Source organism: Toxorhynchites rutilus, chromosome 1, assembly GCF_029784135.1.
Source record: "Toxorhynchites rutilus septentrionalis strain SRP chromosome 1, ASM2978413v1, whole genome shotgun sequence".
In the NCBI taxonomy this organism is placed as follows: Eukaryota; Metazoa; Arthropoda; class Insecta; order Diptera; family Culicidae; genus Toxorhynchites; species Toxorhynchites rutilus.
The window spans coordinates 96,275,865-96,295,907 of NC_073744.1; the positions used below are offsets into that span (position 1 = coordinate 96,275,865).

Genomic DNA, 20,043 nt, shown 5'->3' on the forward strand with positions numbered 1-20,043 from the left:
GGATCGAGATCTGCCCTGAAACGCGAGCAGTTTGTTTGAAACTGTGAGGGAGCACAGAGAAGCCGATCCTTCAGGAGAAGAGAAGGTGACCATCGAAGCAGCCGCTACACATACACATACACGCACGGAATTTTTTCCGTTTGGATGCCATTCAGCATCGAGAAAGATCCGGAAAACAATCTGCCAGTTTCTCTAGGAATTTAAAAATACATTCATGTGAAAGAGTTTATTTGAATGTTTTCTATCCATGTAACACTGTGACCAAATATGTTTCAATCAAGTGCTATTAACAGGTGGTTATCGAATTAGCAATAACCACTGGTGGGCTTCCAGTATCGAGGAAAATGTGAAAATATCTAATCATTACTGAAAATAATCTGCCAGTTCCTCTGGGAATTTAAAAATACATTCATGTGAAAGAGTTTATTTGAATGTTTTCCATCCATGTAATACTGTGACCAAATACATTTGGTTTTGTGATTTTTCAATCAATCGCAATTAACAGGATAGCTTCTGAAGATTATTCTTCCTCATCAGTAGGATATTTCCGTATTCAATATTGTATGCGCCCGCAATCGATTATTGCTCAGTCGCCGAAAGTTCGGAGCTCAGAGAGTTCATTCCCCTCTAGTTTGCCTTCCAAATTGCCATCGTAAACCACGCCTTCTCTCGATTCAATCACGCACAAAAAGCATACTTAAGCGATATTCTGGTGGTGAGACGCATTCATTTTTCGTGAGGACATCGACAAGACAACATCGTTGCTGAGGATGCTGGACGGCGAAGGATCGAGATCTGCCCTGAAACGCGAGCAGTTTGTTTGAAACTGTGAGGGAGCACAGAGAAGCCGATCCTTCAGGAGAAGAGAAGGTGACCATCGAAGCAGCCGCTACACATACACATACACGCACGGAATTTTTGACGTAGGACTACGTCTAACCGGAAGATATAGGGGATGAAATGGAAATCTAGGCACTGAACAAGTAGGAAAAAATGCAAGATTTGGAACGCTTATAACTCGAGCATTTCTCAATAGATCGCAAAGGTTTTTGCATCAATTGATAGGAAATATATCTACGCATCTATCATAACGAATAACATTTCATTTTTCTTGCGATAAATAATTGAATAATTGTGAATTATCAACCATTGTTAAAATGCACTATGTGCCCATTTTTTATTGGTCCATTTTGTGCTCCTCAAATCGTACCGACCAAAACGGGCAACCAGAGCAGCAGCGAAATAGAATGAAGGAAAAAGGAAAGGAAAAAGAAAAAAATGAACGAAACATTGGTCGCAGTCTCACACATGCGTAATTCTCGAGCCAGCCAGTCAGCTTAAAAATCCTAGCTCCGCTGCCGTAACGATCCATTCTTTGTGTGGACACCGACTGGACAACATCGTTGCTGGACGGGCTGGACGGCGAGGAATCGAGTGCCTTTCTCAAGGCAAGAGGGCGGAGGTAGTAGCGCTGGAGTAGAATAGAGTAGAGTTTTCAAAGGGCCTTTCTCAAGGCTAGAGACGAATGAACTGCAAAAGTTTAAAGTCTCTATAATACAAGACCTTCCTTCCTTCCGTAACGATCATTCTCATTCAAACCGTACACCACATCGGTTCGCATCACAACACATCAACAAACCAACCCAAGCAGCCATGTCTGGACATGGTAAAGGAGGAAAAGTGAAGGGAAAGGCAAAATCCCGCTCGAACCGTGTTGATCTGGAGTTCCCCGCAAGGGTAGTTAGGCCGAGCGCGTTAGTACCAGTGCACCAGTCCACCTAGCCGGCGTTATATAGTTTCGGCCGCCGAAGTGATCGAGTTAGCTGGCAAAGCTGCTCGCGACGATAAGAAAACCCGCATTCGGAACAGAACACATTCGGTTCGGTGGACATCAAGACAACAGGCAGTTGCAGCGAGTGGCGAGTGGCAAACGCAATCACAAAACGGCATCAGGTAGCAGAAGAAAAAAGGTTATTCTTTATACAAACTGCTTTGGTGGTAAATCCAGAACAAGGCGGCATCGAGGGCGTTCGAAATGGTTTTTTTCAAAACCACGAGTACTAAGTTTTCTAAATTGGAACCATTCCATAAAACAAGGCGCTTTTCAGGGCCTTCCAAAAAAGAGTTTAGGAAATACAGTTCAATGCTTTCTAAAACAATATCCAAAATAATAATAAAACACAAATTGATTTTTTCATAATTTGTTTGCCAGGATATGATGAGTATGTGAATTTGGCAGTTGTTCTGAGCTTATTGATTTTCACCAACTCTTAAATTGCTTCTAGATTGAAAGTACAGTAATTTACACTTATCTCGACATTTAGCTAATTGGACGGACCTGTAATGCGACATATTTAGTTGGACATTTTTGTAAACATAGAGTTCGGGGTCCAAATTATGACCCCACATTGAAAGTCGACACTGTACCACTGTCATCGTAAATGTTCAATTACAGGTTGAAATCGCCTCCAATGCGACACTGAGTGGCGCTTCGGCACGTCGCATTGAATGTAATTTACTGTAAAATATGTCACAAGCTGGATGGGAAGAAATTTTCCAACTGTGAAAGCTGTGGCGAGTGGCAAATGCAATCGCTAAACAGAAAGGTTTAGCCGAACAAGATGGGGATATCGAGTGATAACAAAACAATAAACTCTTTAGATTGAAGATAATTTTGTGATCCTGAAAAGGACCCTTTTTAGCCTGCATGTGAATCCAACGAGCGAACAAATCGTAATGAATGTATTTTTTTGCCATCGCTCCCTTTTAACGCTCATTCGTTCGTCTCGTTGGACTCGCCCCTCTGGCTGAGTCTGCCGATTTGTCTCTATCCTGTGAGTGTGTACCGCTAGAGTATAAAACACGCGGACCCCAAAAAAATATCTTATTTTCTTTCAAACCGTAAACCCGTGTGGTTGTACGGCATCGGCATCGTGGACGTAACAAAGTAGGACAAGTTAAGGGAAAGGCAAAGTCTCACTCGAACCGTGCAGGTCTCCAGTTCCCTGTTGATCGCATTCACTGATTGCTCCGCAAGGGTAACTAGGCCGAACGGATTGGTGCCGGAGCACCAGTATACCTAACAGGGATTATAGAGTTTCGGCCGTCGGAGTGCTCGAGTTGGCTTGCAAAGCTGCTCACGACAATCAGAAAACCCGCATCAAGAACAGAGCAGCTTCGGTTCGGCGCTCATCAAGGCAACAATTAGTTTCAGTGAGTGGCAAAGTGTTTCTCCGGCATGTCGCATTAAATGTAATTTACTGAACAACATGTCACAAGCTAGATGGGAAGAAATTTTCCAACTGTGAAAGCTGTGGCGAGTGGCAAACGCAATAGCTAAACAGGAAGGTTTAACCGAACAAGATGGGAATATCGAGTGATAACAAAAACACAACACCAAAGGTTCTTCTCAGAACCATCAACATATTCATAAAGAGTAAACAGTAAATTAATCCATTTTTCAGGTAGATAGGTAGGTATTCAAAAAAAAAAATAGGTAGGTAGGTAGAAGAAAATAATACAATATATTTAAAATATATATTTAACAAAAGCTGTCCCCTTTGTATAGTCCTACGTCACTCCGGTTATATCCCCGACATTACCCACCCGTCTTTTTTCCGTTTGGATGCCATTCAGCATCGAGAAAGATCCGGAAAATAATCTGCCAGTTCCTCTAGGAATTTAAAAATACATTCATGTGAAAGAGTTTATTTGAATGTTTTCTATCCATGTAACACTGTGACCAAATATGTTTCAATCAAGTGCTATTAACAGGTGGTTATCGAGTTAGCATAAACCACAGGTGCGCTTCCAGTATCGAGGAAAATGTGGAAATATCTAATCATTACTGAAAATAATCTGCCAGTTCCTCTGGGAATTTAAAAATACATTCATGTGAAAGAGTTTATTTTAATGTTTTCTATCAATGTAACACTGTGACCAAATATGTTTCAATCAAGTGCTATTAACAGGTGGTTTTCGAATTAGTATTAACCACTGGTGGGCTTCCAGTATCGAGGAAAATATGGAAATATCTAATCATTACTGAAAATAATCTGCCAGTTCCTCTGGGAATTTAAAAATACATTCATGTGAAAAAGTTTATTTGAATGTTTTCTATCCATGTAACACTGTGACCAAATATGTTTCAATCAAGTGCTCAAGTCAACCGCGAGTAATCGGTTACATATTACTAACATAGTCTAAGCAAACATTGTCAAAATATTGAACTCCCGGCCCCGTTAGGCTGACTTAATAAAATATATATTTTGGAAAAAAAAGTGCTATTAACAGATGGTTATCGAGTTAGCATTAACCACTGGTGCGCTTCCAGTATGGAGGAAAATGTGGAAATATCTAATCGTTACTGAAAATAATCTGCCAGTTCCTCTGGGAATTTGAAAATACATTCATGTGAAAAAGTTTATTTGAATGTTTTCTATCCATGTAACACTGTGACCAAATATGTCTCAAGCAAGTGCTTAACAGATGGTTATCGAATTAGCATTCACCACTGGTGGGCCTCCAGTATCGAGGAAAATGTGGAAATATCTAATCGTTACTGAAAATAATCTGCCAGTTCCCCTTGGAATTGAAAATTACATTCAAGCGAAAGAGTTTATTTTAATGTTTTCTATCCATAAAATATCCATATAATACATTTGGGTTTGTGATTTGTCAATCAAGTACAGTTAGCAGGAAAGCTTTTGAAGATTATTCTTCAGAACAAGGTTTTTCGTATCCTATATTGGATGCATAAAACCTTGTGCCTCCAACGTAACGCTCTTGTTTACGAAGCCCCCCAAATATTCATTTATTCATTCATTCAGAATGGATTTAGATTCAACTTCAAACAAATGATCTCTAAATCAACGATAGTCCTACCCCACTTCCTGTTTTTTTGGCTGTCGGAGAGTACGAGATGCTTTCAATGTGCTACAACAAAATCTGCTAGTGGTATCTGGTAGACAACGCGCACTCCATTTAGAGAATCTCCTTCGGTCGTCGTTGGAGGGGTTTGAAACGTATGAACGAATTTTGATAATGAAACTGTTATTGACATAATTAACCTTCATTGATATTAGTAATGGTAGAATTGATATAGATGAGTTGAAATTTAGTTTTGAAGTCGAGATTGAATCAACCATGTAAATAATTTTTACCAAACAAAAAAGACAAATAAACGTATTTATAAAAAAAAATAGACGGGTCAACATCCATTGGTTCCGGTCGATTTTGTTGCTGGAATGGATTTCTTGGTGGAGGTTGTGGATGATTTCTTCCTTGAAACACAGGACCATTGCGAATTGCTATTGGATTCCTCGGAGGAACTGGTGGCTTCTGGTAATATTGGTTCCTAAAATTTTGATTATAGTTTTTATATGGTAAATTTCTATTCATCGGTGGAAGTAAACGGGGGGCCGGTTTGGGTGGTAGACTAGGAATAAGATTCCTTGGTCTATTAGTTGGATCCGGAATTTTGTTACCTGTAATATTATTTCTGTACTCAATATTCTGAAATGTGATACAATATGAATAAGGCTCGTAATTTTTTATAAATCTGCCTACATCGCCACCCAAACCACGGATAAATGCATCAATGGCTTTTCTGTTGTAAGTATAAATCATAGCCTTAGTGGCTTCGGGATGTGAAAATCTTGAATCTGTTCTAATAGAATAAATTTATTAACATGATCATAATAGTTTTCGAGAGATTTTCCTTTTTGGAGACTATTCATTAACTGATAGTCCAAAGTTTCCAAATCACGCTTTTCACCGTAGTACGTAATGAGTGTTTTTTTAATCATGTTCCAATTGATGTGAACGTTAGATGCAACAAGAGCATTGTTCGCCTCACCTTTTATTTTACGCCTAATTGATTTACACACTACGTGAAACTTGTTTTTTTCGTCAATTGAACTTCTGCACAATAGCTTCTGCATCTTGAATGAAAAAACTAAGTTCGTTGGGATCACCAGAAAAATTTGGTAGTCCTTTCACCAAGTCAGGTATATCCTCGATGGAATCTGGGCTAACTGCAGACCCATCAGCATTTGTGAGATACAGCGGAGGATCAGAAAAATCCTCTGCAACGGGTGTGATTGCTAATTCTAAAGCAGCCACACGGTTGATCAGATGTTGGATCTGTTCAGCCATTTTATTTAATTATTTTCTCATACTCTCAATCACAACTTAAAAATAAAATGTGCTCTTGGTGCCACTTAGTGCTCCCGTGGCCGAGTGGTTAGCGTCACACCTAACATGTCGGGGGTTCGATTCCCATTCCGGTCGGAGGAATTTTTCGTCAAATAAGTATTCTAGAGCTTGCCACTCAAAATGTATTCAAGGCGTGTTATTTGGCATAGAAATCTCAACTTGTAAAATACTTGCACTTGTACTTGTAAAAATGACGCAAGTAATACCACGTTGAGACGGCGAAGTTCCTCTAGGAACGTTAATGCCATTTAAGAAAATAAACACCTTATAAAATATTCACCGCAAAAGGAGGTAATATATATTCAATACATTGCGTTTGAAGATGACACTATCCTAGACCAGCCGGCGGGCCCCTAGGAATACCTACGCGGGCGATCGGTAGACCGCGGACTAGTGTTTGGCCATCCCTGCTCTGTAGCATAGATCATATTTGATAATTGATATGAAAAAGTTGATTTTCATTCATAATTTCTGTTTTGAAATATGAAAAATTCGGCTCTACCGGGCGGTAAGGCCGAATTAACTCCGTCTGCGAATGACGGATCTCTATAGTAGCATGTCCGAAAAAGAGCCTGAAACTTTTGAGAACCAGAGCAGGGGGTCCAAAGCCTCTAAGGAAAATGGTTGTATTAGCTGTTATCCATGGTTATTATGGAAAGAAATAAATGGATAAACTCCTAATCACATCACTCACCTCAGTGAATTCTGATTCTTACTTCCGCCCACTAACAACTATCCCTTCCATGATAAACGTTAGGGAACCACGCTATAGAGGCGACCGGCGTCGTTATTGACTATTTAAAGTTCGAATTACCGAAACATGTACAACGAGAATGGTTTGCTACTCCCAAGCGTGATTCGGTTTGTTCTTTGGGCAATTTCACGGGTTTTGGTCAATCACGGAGAGATTTACAGATACACGGGCCAAAGGTTGTGCAGTCCACTGATGATTCAACAAGAGCCAAAGGTTGTACCGCTCATGACAACTCTACACGAGCTGATGATTGCGCCGGCTAGTGACCATTCTATCCTGGATTCCTCGAGTCGAGAAGACGCACCACGCTAGATATGGGGTACATACTAGGGGGGCGTTGCTGATTAATGGTCAGCTGCATCCCAATAGGAAGTATCCCGTGTCGGGCACACGTACAGAGCATTGGAGACAGCAACATCCCAATTACGAGAACACTTGTAATACTAACCTCGAACCGACCGCGAGTAATCGGTTACATATTACTAACATAGATAATAAGAAAAACTGTCAAAATATTGAACTCCGGCCCCGTCAGGCTAACGCCATATAAGCCTTGATAAAAATATATATTTGGGAAAAAAAAATTTCACGTCCTGAGTTTCCAAACGTAAGTCCGTTTTCGTCGCCTGGGTCTATGTCGAATAGTCCGGTTCAAATCTTCTTGTGTATCGTTCGTTGCTTGGTGTTTCTCTGGTGCAGCTTGCAAGGCCTGCGACCAACCCTACTATCTCGCAGGAAGAAAATTCGTTTTGATAAATTCTCTGGTTCACGGTTCCAGAAGTTAAGGAAGGGTCACTTTTCAGTCCGCAGCTACTCGCGAAAATTTAGACATAATCCAAAACGACGCAATCGTATTCTCGTAAATCCTCCTTGGGCGTTTTTTCGCCTCCAGATCTTGGTCCGTGCTATGGTTCAGTAGAACTTGGGCCCTGAAACTTCGAAAACAAGCGTTCTGAGTATAAAACTGCAAAGATCCTGTCATTTTCGCTGCGTCTCTCGCTAACAACTTCAGGTTCCGCTTCTTCTACCCATCGGCCATATTCGGATTTTTTTGAATATTTTTACACTCATAGCATCTTTTTTCATTTATCGGGATCGTGTTCGACATTAAAATTATTATTTAATTCTCTATTTAATTCCAGGGTGGAAAAATAGCGCAAGCGGTGGCTGTAACCTCAGGAACGGCACCTTTAATCAATGCGATTATTGCGATTTCCTCTCCTATTGACACACCCGTTCTTATGCTAGACCACTATTATCGATATTTTTATAACTCAGTTCATGAGAAATGGATACAGAACCGAACTATTTTGAAATCATCATATCATTCACCAAAACGACCACTGGATCATATTTTGTTTGTGACTATTGGAGGAGGTCTTCGAGATACCATGGTACACGATGCGCTAACGGATTCAGTATTCAGCGATTTACATGCAATGGTAAGGACGCATATTCTTGAATACTCATTTGAGAACCACATTCTCTTATCAATTTCAGACTTATAATATACCAAACGTATGGCTATCAACAGATCACTTATGTGCGGTTTGGTGCTTGCAGTTTGTATTAATGATGAATAAATTCCTTTACAGTTTAATTCAATCAGAATCAACCTCTACAAATAGATTCATTGAGAACAAAGATACAAGAATGCGGCAAGGTTTACATTATTTCAAGGTTCAATGAACGTATTTTTTTAAAGTTATCTGTTCCTAATTAGTGTTTTTTTCTTGAAGTATGGAAAATTTATCCATGAAAAAATATTGCACAACAATATTGAAACAGAAGAATGGGTTGAAGATATCCGTAGGAGTTATCAATATAGATTCGATGAAGGCCTTTCAAAAACCCTCGTACAGATGATACCACTGAACAAAAACTCATTATATGCAGTAAGTAAACCATTATTTAAATCCATTTATATAACAAATAATATAGTGTAAGCTCTAGTCTTCAGCTTACACTATATGGTTCGTTTTCCGAGAATCAATTTTAACATTTTTTGTAATCCAGAATCTTAAGGTAGAAGTGATGAATGTTAACACCAATGATTGGCTTTTTGGTTGTGCAGCTTTTGAAATGGATACGAATATGAGATATTGGTGAGTTTTGTCAGAAATTCAATAAAAGTAAGTAAGACGAGTGCAATGAAATTCATAATTACAGTTCGACTGCATCCTATTTGTCCAACCATACTTATGTTTTACCTTTCCACGAGAATCAACGTCAAATAGCGCATCTGAATTTACATCAAATCAAAGAAAACAATCCAACCTGGACTCATATTTTATTGAAGTTCCCGAAAACGAAAAAGCCAACACGATTTGTCGTTGATATAACTGACAGTAGTGACAGACTTTTGAGTATTCAAATGCCCCGATGGTTTTCCTTCACGAATTTTCAACTGCAAGATGTGACCAGCTTTGGCAGTACCTATTACAAGTTGAATGTACACGGTAAGTTCTACACCATATTACCATTTCTGTTGTCAATACCTTTATTCGAGGCATGTGGGTGCGGGGGATGCGGCGCCGTGCATTTGAGTAACGCTAGACATACCCCTGACAAACTACGAGTATCGTAACCTTGAATGATGATGATGATGATGTTGAATTGAAGAGGCTTTATACTTTTCAGTTCATTCGCCTCTAAGAAACCTTGAATCCCTCCTCTCTCTTCTTCAAACGTTACGCAACTTGTCGAACTACTATCGAAAAGCCTGCTTTTGTTTTCAGGAAGAATGTGGTTTTGGCATATTACATCTGTCGAAATACGTTTTGCATATGAGCAATTTAAATTGAAATCGACAAATGACAAAAGATGCGTATTTTTGATTCGATTAAAAGTTTGTATTCTGTTTGGGTTAGAGGAAATATGAGTTTTCCACAGCATGTGGGTATTTTCTGACTGAAGTGGAAATTTTGAAAAAGGCGTATCGATTTAAGTAAGAAAACTCTTTGATAATGTATATCTCAAAAACTATGAATCCAACCGAAATAGTGTTTTAGAAAGAGTTATAATGTATTGATTTTAAAACGTGAAAAAATATATACTGAGAAAAAAAATATAACTCTTTTTTTTCATTTACAAAATGAAACTTTAATTTGCAATACATATTTTTATTTTTTTTAAAAATATTTTTCATATAAAATAAAAGTCATGTAGAAAAATTAAAAAAATTGTTCAAGATGGTTAATATATTTCTGGCGAACTTTGTGGAACATCAAATTTTTATGAATTTTCGAAACATGGAATTTTTGTATGTTAACAATCATTTTTAGGCACAAATTATGAATCCTAATGTGATTTAAAACAAAAAAGCTCTTTATCAATCTCCTTTTAAATGCACCATTCTCGAGATATTTAAAAAAATATTTCTAATTTATTGTCTTTTTATAGTAAATAGGCTCTTTCATATGTTTGTCGTGTTATACCGCCATTTCAAGAAATTATAATATGAATTTGCTTATAATTTTCAACAACTTTTCCAAATAAAAATATATAAATATATGTTTAGGAGTTACGCTAAAAACATTTGAAGACTTGTGGGTTAATACAAAGCGTAGCGATTTTTGTTTCTTATAAAATAGAAATCATGTAGAAAATTTGAAAAATTAGTTCAAGTTTTTTTTTGTAAATAAAAACAGGAAGTGGGTTATATCTATGGTATAACCGCAAGGGTGACGTAGGACTATCGTTGATTTAGAGATCATTTGTTTGAAGTTGAATCTAAATCCATTCTGAATGAATGAATAAATGAATATTTGGGGGACTTCGTAAACAAGAGCGTTACGTTGGAGGCACAAGGTTTTATGCATCCAATATAGGATACGAAAAACCTTGTTCTGAAGAATAATCTTCAGAAGCTTTCCTGCTAACTGTACTTGATTGACAAATCACAAACCCAAATGTATTATATGGATATTTTATGGATAGAAAACATTAAAATAAACTCTTTCGCTTGAATGTAATTTTAAATTCCAAGGGGAACTGGCAGATTATTTTCAGTAACGATTAGATATTTCCACATTTTCCTCGATACTGGAGGCCCACCAGTGGTTAATGCTAATTCGATAACCATCTGTTAATAGCACTTGCTTGAGACATATTTGGTCACAGTGTTACATGGATAGAAAACATTCAAATAAACTTTTTCACATGAATGTATTTTTAAATTCCTAGAGGAACTGGCAGATTATTTTCAGTAACGATTAGATATTTCCACATTTTCCTCCATACTGGAAGCGCACCAGTGGTTAATGCAAACTCGATAACCATCTGTTAATAGCACTTGATTGAAACATATTTGGTCACAGTGTTACATGGATAGAAAACATTAAAATAAACTCTTTCACATGAATGTATTTTTAAATTCCCAGAGGAACTGGCAGATTATTTTCAGTAATGATTAGATATTTCCATATTTTCCTCGATACTGGAAGCCCACCAGTGGTTAATACTAATTCGATAACCACCTGTTAATAGCACTTGATTGAAACATATTTGGTCACAGTGTTACATGGATAGAAAACATTCAAATAAACTCTTTCACATGAATGTATTTTTAAATTCCTAGAGAAACTGGCAGATTATTTTCCGGATCTTTCTCGATGCTGAATGGCATCCAAACGGAAAAAAAATCCGTGCGTGTATGTGTATGTGTAGCGGCTGCTTCGATGGTCACCTTCTCTTCTCCTGAAGGATCGGCTTCTCTGTGCTCCCTCACAGTTTCAAACAAACTGCTCGCGTTTCAGGGCAGATCTCGATCCTTCGCCGTCCAGCATCCTCAGCAACGATGTTGTCTTGTCGAAGTCCTCACGAAAAATGAATGCGTCTCACCACCAGAATATCGCTTAAGTATGCTTTTTGTGCGTGATTGAATCGAGAGAAGGCGTGGTTTACGATGGCAATTTGGAAGGCAAACTAGAGGGGAATGAACTCTCTGAGCTCGGAACTTTCGGCGACTGAGCAATAATCGATTGCGGGCGCATACAATATTGAATACGGAAATATCCTACTGATGAGGAAGAATAATCTTCAGAAGCTATCCTGTTAATTGCGATTGATTGAAAAATCACAAAACCAAATGTATTTGGTCACAGTGTTACATGGATAGAAAACATTCAAATAAACTCTTTCACATGAATGTATTTTTAAATTCCCAGAGGACCTGGCAGATTATTTTCAGTAATGATTAGATATTTCCACATTTTCCTCGATACTGGAAGCTCACCAGTGGTTAATGCTAATTCGATAACCATCTGTTAATAGCACTTGCTTGAAACATATTTGGTCACAGTGTTACATGGATAGAAAACATTCAAATAAACTCTTTCACATGAATGTATTTTTAAATTCCCAGAGGAACTGGCAGATTATTTTCAGTAACGATTAGATATTTCCACATTTTCCTCGATACTGGAAGCGCACCAGTGGTTAATGCTAACTCGATAACCATCTGTTAATAGCACTTGATTGAAACATATTTGGTCACAGTGTTACATGGATAGAAAACATTCAAATAAACTCTTTCACATGAATGTATTTTTAAATTCCCAGAGGAACTGGCAGATTATTTTCCAGCAATGATTAGATCTTTCCGGAACTTTCTCGATGCTGAATGGAAAGCCAAACGGAAAGAATTCCGCGCGTGTATGTGTGTGTAGCGATGTCTTCCCGGGGAACCGTTTGTGGCATCACTCTCCTCCTGATGTATTCCCTTCTGGCCTAGGGTGCACAAACAGGTGACACCGTTCATCCGCGCTTTCATGATAAACGAAGAGCTTCACCACAACAGCGACAACATGCTCCTATCGCTGTTCAATTAGAACTGAGTGGATTTCCGAGCGGCGCTCGCTTATATACCGATTGGTGATTTCAATAGCTTGTTTTGAAAGCAATTTTAAGACTATTGAAACAAGTTTCAAAGGATCAAAAGGATCAAAAAGTAACAAGTATAGAACGCGTAGACATTTTATTTTTCGAATGAAATGTTTATCATACCATTTCGTTCAGTTGTTTAAAAGCTATTAACGCTCAAAATCTCGGTTTTCGTTTTCGAAACTTTGATTTTACACCCCGGTATAGAAATGAAAGACGTAGTCCTACGTCAAAAAAGAGTACTAATTTTTTTCTAAGTGTGTATTTTTTTCACGTTTTAAAATCAATACATTATAACTCTTTTTAAGACACTATTTCGATACGACTCATAGTTTTTGAGATATAAATTATCAAAGATTTCTCTTACTCAAATCGATACGCCCTTTTCAAAAGTTACACTTGAGTCAAAAAAATCCCAAATGCTGTGGAAAACTCATATTTCCTCCAACCCAAACAGAATACAAACTTTCGTTCGAATGAAAAATACAAGTTCAACATCAACGCATCAACAAATTTAAAAATTAAAGCATTTAAAAAATCTACATTTTTTTTGGTTAGCAACCAATTCTTGCATCTTGAAAAGCAATGTTTTGTTCCATTGAATGTATTTTTATGGGAATTAAATACATACGAGCGGACTCACCCATTTGCAGTTTCGAAAATGATCACTTCAGAATATGAGCAAATAAGTAGAAAAATTACAAACATCCACGTTATGCTACATTGGAGAACAATCCAGTTAATCATCACACAGCGGGGAAAGGTTACATTCGACGCGAAGCGCAAAATCGCGATGTTATGTTGCGTTGTGGTTTTGCCGCATTTTCAAACGAATACTATTTCTTCTCTTTTGGATGTGATCATTTTCACAACCTCGGCTTTCCGCATTGAAGCATGATTTTAGTTTATTCATTGTCATATTATCAAGGCATACAAAGAGCAGGCGATTGGAGAGCATTTTCTAATGCCCCATTACTCATGTGTTAGCGTCACACTCTCTCAATAATGCGAGAAACGTAATCTTACTATAAATAAAATCGCTAAAAAATAAAGCGCGGTCGTCGTGAACAGTCGTAAACGGTCGTAAATGTTCGTATTCTTGACGTAAACACAAACATAGTGAGAGAGTGAGCAGTGAGCAGCTGCGATGCGTTTTTTGTGTGAGAGAGTGTGTGCGTCTGCGTTGTTGCGAGAGTCTGTTTGAGTGCAACAGCAAAGCTATTCCAATGACTTTGCGGTAAACTTATTAAAACATAGAATTGGGCCGCTAGTCGAGGATAAAAGGAATAAAAAAAATCACTCTCGCTAGCTGTTCCTCTGTTTCTCTCTGAAAACAAACCATAGCGTCGTCGGGTGTTAATCAGGGTTGCCATAATAAAATCTGTATTTTTCGTGGGTTATATCCAAGGCGCTTATATAAATGTATAACAGGTGAAGCAACATCATCACTTCAATAAGAAGGGGATTACGGTTTGTGGAGCGGGAGTTGTTTGTTTTTTTTTATTGCTAGGATACGCCATTTTTGCATTTTCACATGCGAAGGAAAATCATCCCTTCTTTTTCACATAAATTCGCGAAAACCGAACATAGTAGGCATCGTTCGAATAAGCGTCGTAGCAGTTTGTAGTGAGCCGCCGGCAGCTGTTTGTAAACAACACCGACAGCAATTCCAATATGGATGAAAGTTCATTTCATATGATTGTTTCACCTGGTATATATATATATAGGCGCCTTGGGTTATATCTATGGTATAACCGCAATGGTGACGTAGGACTATCGTTGATTTAGTGAAGTTGAATTTGAATTCACTCTGAATGAATGAATAAATGAATATTTGGGGGACTTCGAAAACGAGAGCGTTACGTTGGAGGTACAAGGTTTTATGCATCTAATATTGGATACGAAAATATGAGGTTTTTTCACATTATATATCCGAATACCAAAGAGGTGGGATTACTGACACATGATGATTGTTGCGTGGACATAGTAGCTAGAATAACTCACTAGGATGGACTAACCTCGAGCCGACCGCGAGTAATCGGTTACATATTACTAACATAGATAATAAGAAAAACTGTCAAAATATTGAACTCCCGGCCCCGCCAGGTTAACGCCATATGAGCCTTGATAAAAATATATATTTTGTAAAATCAAACCAAAACCTGGAATTTTTGCAAACGTAGCATTTTTCCAAGAATGTCTAGCTAATTAGCTTTAGTTTTATATGTCGACCGTTTAAATCGGTTCAGTAGTTCACAAGTTATGAATTTTTGAAATAGGGGAATAAGTCGATATTTCGGATCAGCCTAAAATGAAAATGGGCACCCTAACAAAAAATAAAAAAAATACGAATATAATGTAATGCTTGGGTAAACTGTACAATTCGTAGTTCCTGATTGGCCTGAACCAACCAAATTGAACATACAGAATGACGCTTGGGAATAGCAAATCATTCTCGTTGTGCAATTTTTGGTGATTCGAGCTTGTTAGTGAATGTGAATGTTAGTATGATATTCGCCGCCTGAAGGCCAGAAGGGTCGCCTCTATAGCGTGGTTCCCTAGCCTTTATCGTAGGAGGGATAGTTCTTAGTGGGAATGGTTAAGAAAAATCAGGATTCACTGCGGTAAGGGATGTGATTATTGAAATGCGAACAATTGACCTCTCGACAAAACAAAAACCCTAGAATCTAATGTGTTACAACACGCGGCAGAGATTATCTTTAGGTATCCTGTGAAGGAAAACCTGTAAAATTGATACATTTTATATAATACAGGGTTTTCCATTTCGGGCTTCCGAAAGTATACAGCCCTGCGCTTACGGAGCATTACGGACGGATTTTGGTCGTCATGGACGGCCTACAGAGCACACAATCGCTAATGTAGTGCGTAAATTCTAACAAACTAGATCCGTAGCGGATATTGTGAAACCTGTGCATCATCGTAATGCGCGTTTGGCCGAAAATATTTCTGCTGTTGCTGCCAGTGTGGAATGTTTCGATTCCACGGCGTGCTCAGCAATTGGGCTTGTCAAACACATCATTGTGGCGAATTTTGCATTTGGACTTGCACCTACATCCATATAAAGTCCAACTGGTACAAAAATTAGAGCGTGGTGACCATGGAATGCGTCGGGCATACGTCGATTGGGTGAACGAACAACAGCAGCAAAATGCTGGATTTTCGCATCAAATTTTCTTCAGCGATGAGGCACATTTCGAGCTCGGTGGCTATGTGAACACCCAAAATTTCCGTATATGGGGCTCAGAAAATCCACACGTGATTGTTGAGAGGCCATTGCATCCGCCAAAAGACACTGTTTGGTGCGCATTATGGTCTGGTGGAGTCATCGGGCCGCATTTCTTTGAAAATGAGGACGGTGCGACAGTAACTGTGAATGGTGAGCGCTATGTCCACATGTTAACCGTTTTTTTTTTTTGGCCATTGGATGCAGATCCGCGGCCATATACTAAATTCTTGACGAAATAGAAATATTTGCCGCATTACCTTCGGGTGTAAAGATAGGCTGCCAATGAATGCAGTCAAACTAGGTGCGAGAAGCTGGTCACGAGTAGCTCTCCACTTGTCAATTGGGCGTTATCTTAATATTATGCTCCCCATATATGTCTTCTTCAGAATCTCGCTTCACTTCCTCGGATACATGCTCCTCTCCTTTCCTATACATAAGGCGTCATGCACAAACTTCGTAACGCGAGAGGGGGAGAGGGGATCAAGGTTACGTTACTTACTGTGTATTAGAGATAGGAAATTGCGTTACGTAGGGGGGAGGGGATCCACAATACGGATTTTTGCGTTACGTAATTTGAGCACGACGCCCATGAGACACTACAGCAGCTACACGAACTTTCCATGGCCATAAGATACATGAATATACATCATCTGGCTATGAAGTTAATACAACTCTCTACAAACAATGTTCCGGACAAGTGGGAACGATGGAGAAAAGGCTATTTTTATCTAGAATATTTTTCCGTAGTCATTGATTTATTTGACTTATATTCAAGACAACACTGACATGTGTGTCTTAACTATTTAGACATGTGTTTGAAAATGATGATTCCTTGTCTTCTTCTGCATAACTGGAAAAATAAAAGAAAAGGGTAGTAATGGCTTTAATGGTATTTTTGTGTTTGAACAGAGTGTGGTTCCGCATTCTACCATGTTATCTCATCTAACCCGTTTAAACGATACAAGTTCATATAAGAAACGGTTTTTTCAGCGCTCCCATTTGCAACAAAATACAGATTTTGAACCATGAAAAAACTCAATTTAAATGCAATTACTACACACAATCATAGCCCTATGTCAAGATTTCGTCCGTGCCCAGACCCATCAACTTTTTTTTTCACATATTCACGTTGGAGAGCCTTAACCCTTCTCTTCGTTGGCCAAGGTATTTTGATTGAATGTAATACTTTTCCGTTTACTATTTTGACGTAGGACTACGCCTAACCTTTCAATATAGGGGCCCATTTCAATATTTCGATGTGAAAAAGTGTTCAGTTTTTGAACGTTAATACCTCTTTAATTTTACGATGGATTTTGATTCCAAATACACGAATTAATTGGAAATCAGCAATTTTTTGTATGCTCTACATTACTATTTTTCAGTTCATTTAAAGCTCAAATTGATGAAAATTGGAAGAAAGAAATCCCTACTTTCCCATACATTTTGTCTGCGCTACCGCAGCAAACAGCTATCCATTACAAGCAACCATAGGAACGGGCGAAACGTAGAGACAAGGTGAAGACGAGTGGGGAACGCAGAAGAGATTATGTATATAAGCGGTCGTTACAACGTTGACTATATGACTATATAAACAAAGCGGTGGTGGTGCTTGGCCTCATTCTATCGCCGGACGCCAAGCAGGAATGTATGTTCCCAACAATTCCAACTTCTCAAACGGACGAAACGCTAGAAAGATAGTTTGCGAATCAGCAATTCGGTCGACTTTTGATAGCGACGAATTTCACGCAAAACGACGATTCCCGGTCGGTAGCGATGTGGCTTCTTCACACCTCCTGTGGCCAGAGATGCCAACCTTCCTGATTTTTCAAGATTTCCCAGGCTTTTTAGCACGCTCCCTGATATCCTGACGAACACTCAATTAATTCTGATTTTTCTGAATTGATCCTGATTTTTCCTGATTTTTGTACTCTTTACATTATTTGTAATAAATATATTGGTTTCCATGCCAAAGTTTTCTGTCATGGTAGTTCTCCGTTTCGCACTTGTATATATCTTACATTAAGTTAAACTTTGAACTTAACTTTTTTTCATCTGTACCCTCAATTGGTTCGTGGCTTCCCAAAACAGTGCTAAAAAATTTCAGGAAACCAGATTGTCTGACGAATTTATGAAATTACAACGAGATTAAATTTGAGGAACAACGTTGCTTTATTGAGGATAATGTGTATTTAGATTTTGACGTAGGACTACGTCTAACCGGAAGATATAGGGGGTGAAATGGAAATCTAGGTACTGAACAAGTAGGAAAAAATGCAAGATTTGGAACGCTTATAACTCGAGCATTTCTCAATAGATCGCAAAGGTTTTTGCATCAATTGATAGGAAATATATCTACGCATCTATCATAACGAATAACATTTCATTTTTCTTGAGATAAATAATTGAATAATTGTGAAATATCAATCATTGTCAAAATGCACTATGTGCCCATTTTTGATTGGTCCATTTTGTGCTCCTCAAATCGTACCGACAAAAACGGGCAACCAGAGCAGCAGCGAAATAGAATGAAGCACGATTGGAAAGGAAAAAGAAAAAAATGAACGAAACATTGGTCGCAGTCTCACACATGCGTAATTCTCGAGCCAGCCAGTCAGCTTAAAATCCCCGCTCCGCTGCCGTAACGATCATTCTCATTCAAACCGTACACCACATCGGTTCGCATCACAACACATCAACAAACCAACCCAAGCAGCCATGTCTGGACATGGTAAAGGAGGAAAAGTGAAGGGAAAGGCAAAATCCCGCTCGAACCGTGTTGATTTGGAGTTCCCCGCAAGGGTAGTTAGGCCGAGCGCGTTAGTACCAGTGCACCAGTCCACCTAGCCGGCGTTATATAGTTTCGGCCGCCGAAGTGATCGAGTTGGCTGGTAAAGCTGCTCGCGACGATAAGAAAAACCGCATTCAGAACAGAATACATTCAGTTCGGTGGACATCAAGACAGCAACAAGCAGTTGCAGCGAGTGGCAAATGGCAAACGCAATCGCAAAACGGTAGCAGGTAGCAGAAGAACAAAGTTTGTTCTTAATACAAACTGCTTTGGTGGCAAATCCAGAACAAGGCGGCATCGAGGGCGTTCGAAATGGTTTTTTTTTCAAAACCACGAGTACAAAGTTTTCTAAATTGGAATCAATCCATAAAACAAGGCGCTTTTCAGGGCCATTAAACCTTCCAAAAAAGAGTTTAGGAAATACAGTTCAATGCTTTCTAAAACATTATCCAAAATAATAATAAAACACAAATTGATTTTTTCATAATTTGTTTGCCAGGATCTGATGAGTATGGCAGTTTTGGCAGTTGTTCTGAGCTTATTGATAGTTGGGGACTTTCCTGATTATTCAATTTTCACCAATTCTTAAATTGTTTCCAGATTGAAAGTACAGTAATTTACAATTAGTTCGACATTTAGCTAATTCGACGGACATGTAATGCGACTTATTTAGTTGGACATTTTTGTAAACATAGAGATCCAAATTATGACCCCACATTGAAAGTCGACACTGTACCACTGTCATCGCAAATGTTCAATTACAGGTTAAAATCGCCTCCAATGCGACACTGAGTGGCGCTTCGGCACGTCGCATTGAATGTAATTTACTGTACAACATGTCACAAAGCAGGATGGGAAGAAATTTTCCAACTGTGAAAGCTGTGGCGAGTGGCAAATGCAATCGCTAAACAGAAAGATTTAGCCGAACAAGATGGGGATATCGAGTAATAACAAAACAATAAACTCTTTAGATTGAAGATAATTTTGTGATCCTGAAAAGGACCCTTTTTAGCCTGCATGTGAATCCAACGAGCGAACAAATCGTAATGAATATATTTTTTTGCCATTGCTCCCTTTTAACGCTCATTCGTTCGTCTCGTTGGACTCGCCCCTCTGGCGCCCCTCTATCCTGTGAGTGTGTACCGCTAGAGTATA

General features: G+C 38.6%; 1 protein-coding gene across 4 annotated transcripts in view; it reads left to right on the forward strand.

The window, feature by feature from the left end:
- LOC129762440 (GPI inositol-deacylase) overlaps positions 1-20,043 on the forward strand; it is a 241,825-nt gene that overhangs the window by 105,174 nt on the left and 116,608 nt on the right. For all 4 annotated transcript variants that reach the window (XR_008740625.1, XM_055760675.1, XM_055760674.1 and 1 more), the window contains 5 exons: positions 8,113-8,412; positions 8,471-8,650; positions 8,710-8,865; positions 8,987-9,075; positions 9,140-9,429. Coding sequence is in view for 3 of the 4 variants with exons in the window: in XM_055760675.1 (XP_055616650.1) it covers positions 8,113-8,412; positions 8,471-8,650; positions 8,710-8,865; positions 8,987-9,075; positions 9,140-9,429 (1,015 nt within the window). In the remaining variant the exon portion in view is untranslated. The remainder of the gene's footprint in view (positions 1-8,112; positions 8,413-8,470; positions 8,651-8,709; positions 8,866-8,986; positions 9,076-9,139; positions 9,430-20,043) is intronic.